This window comes from Penaeus monodon, chromosome 22 (genome assembly GCF_015228065.2).
Source record: "Penaeus monodon isolate SGIC_2016 chromosome 22, NSTDA_Pmon_1, whole genome shotgun sequence".
Taxonomy (NCBI): Eukaryota; Metazoa; Arthropoda; class Malacostraca; order Decapoda; family Penaeidae; genus Penaeus; species Penaeus monodon.
Window position 1 is genome coordinate 17,557,342 of NC_051407.1, and position 1,652 is coordinate 17,558,993.

At 40.4% G+C, this 1,652-nt stretch overlaps 1 protein-coding gene across 1 annotated transcript in view; it reads right to left on the reverse strand.

The window, feature by feature from the left end:
- Positions 1 to 33: 33 nt before the first annotated feature.
- Positions 34 to 1,652, reverse strand: part of LOC119586968 — a gene marked incomplete at its 3' end in the record, with an annotated part of 6,561 nt that continues 4,942 nt past the window's right edge. The window contains 1 exon segment of the mRNA XM_037935706.1: positions 34 to 654. Coding sequence (XP_037791634.1) covers positions 34 to 653 — 620 coding nt within the window.

The following is a 1,652-nucleotide window of genomic DNA, read 5'->3' on the forward strand; positions in this document are numbered from 1 at the left end:
TGGCTCCGCCTCAGACCGACCAGGCTGCAAACGTTGCACTTGACTTGTGCCTTGGTGGTTGTTCGGCCCTTCTTCCGGGAGGACACTGAGGAGTCTGAGTCCCTCTCTTCCTTAGCTAGACGAGATGCCTTGGGCTTCTTCGACTTGCTCTTGGTTTTGGCAGAGGGCTTGGGTGACGAAGAGGCCTGGGATGCCTGGCCCTCCTCTCTGTCCATTGGCTCCGGTCGGGCTGAAGTGGTGTCAGGGGGCCCTCCTGGTTCCTTCCGTAAGGGGAACGAGAACGTGTGAGTTACAGCAGGTGATTCCAGATTATCAGTTGCTCCATCCCCTACCCCAGGCTTATCTGTGAACCCACTTCCCTTATCTTCAGGCTGCATTGTACCCTCTTCTAGCTTATCTCTAAAATTTCCTCCACTGCATGCTTCTTGCCCTGCCTCATCTCCCTCTTCTTTATCTCTGCTTTCTTTTACCATTTCCTCCTTCTTCTCTACATTTTCTCCAATATTGCTCTTTGTAGACCTCAAAGGAGCAACCTCTTTCACTGTGGGAAGTGAATCTGAAAGGCTGTCTTCACAGTCGATGCTTGGAATGTCGTCCAAGTCATCGAAGGCAAGGGCAGTCTTTTCAACTTTGTCTGGCTCCTCCTCCGACATACTGAAATAACCAAACAACAATGTAGACGACAATCGCAATGAGGGCATAAAAAAGATCAAGAAAATCTATTACATGGACATGCATATGGCAGCAGACAATTGCAGTAATAATATAGTAATATAATAGAAAGTTGCACAAGGACAAAACATATACAGTCTATATCATTATACTTGAGGTATTTATCATTCTTGTGTCTCCTTCTGTGTTCTTTCTTTACAATATATTTAGTTTTCATACATTACAGTATCTATTACAAGACATATTATTTTATTTTTTCATGTTTGAATTTTACAGTCATCTATCATTAAGTATTCTATCTTGTTCTTTTTTAAAATGTTCCTGCATTGTGGCAAAAACAATGTCATGGTATCCTTTACAACATTTTCCCACCAGTCCTGCTTGAGGTTTTATGGAGAAAGGAGATACATGGTTTCTCCAAGACAGAAGGACAGTTATGCTTTCATAAAAATAGTGGTGTGTTAGTGGCCCACACACAGTATCATATCATCATTTCCTATCATGGATTAGGCCTCTGGAGGATCACCAATACAGTGCATCACTTGCGGCCTAATTCAAAATAGGGTAATGATTGATTCTGTTGTCGTGTCTTGGGCCATAAGTGAACAACTGCATTTTCAGTAAATAAATGCCTTGAAACATATTCTGCATCTTATTTTGTCAATCATGACTGAATATGATTGGTTGTAAATAGATTAGGAGTACTACAGGCATTTCTTAAAAATCTCATAATGATTTATCAATATCCTATAATAATTTAATGTATCTACACATAATGCATGTCTCTGGATTTTCTGGCAGAAAAGATGGAGAAGAAAACTTTGATGATGAGCAAAAGCAAAAAATTATATTGATAGCTGTCTGTAAACTGATTGCTGGATTATCTGTTGTAAATGCATAGGTTTTCCAAACTCACTATTTCCCTAGGATCAAGGGATCAATTGCAGTTTCCAAAGTTTTAATGTATTCCCTATGTGTCT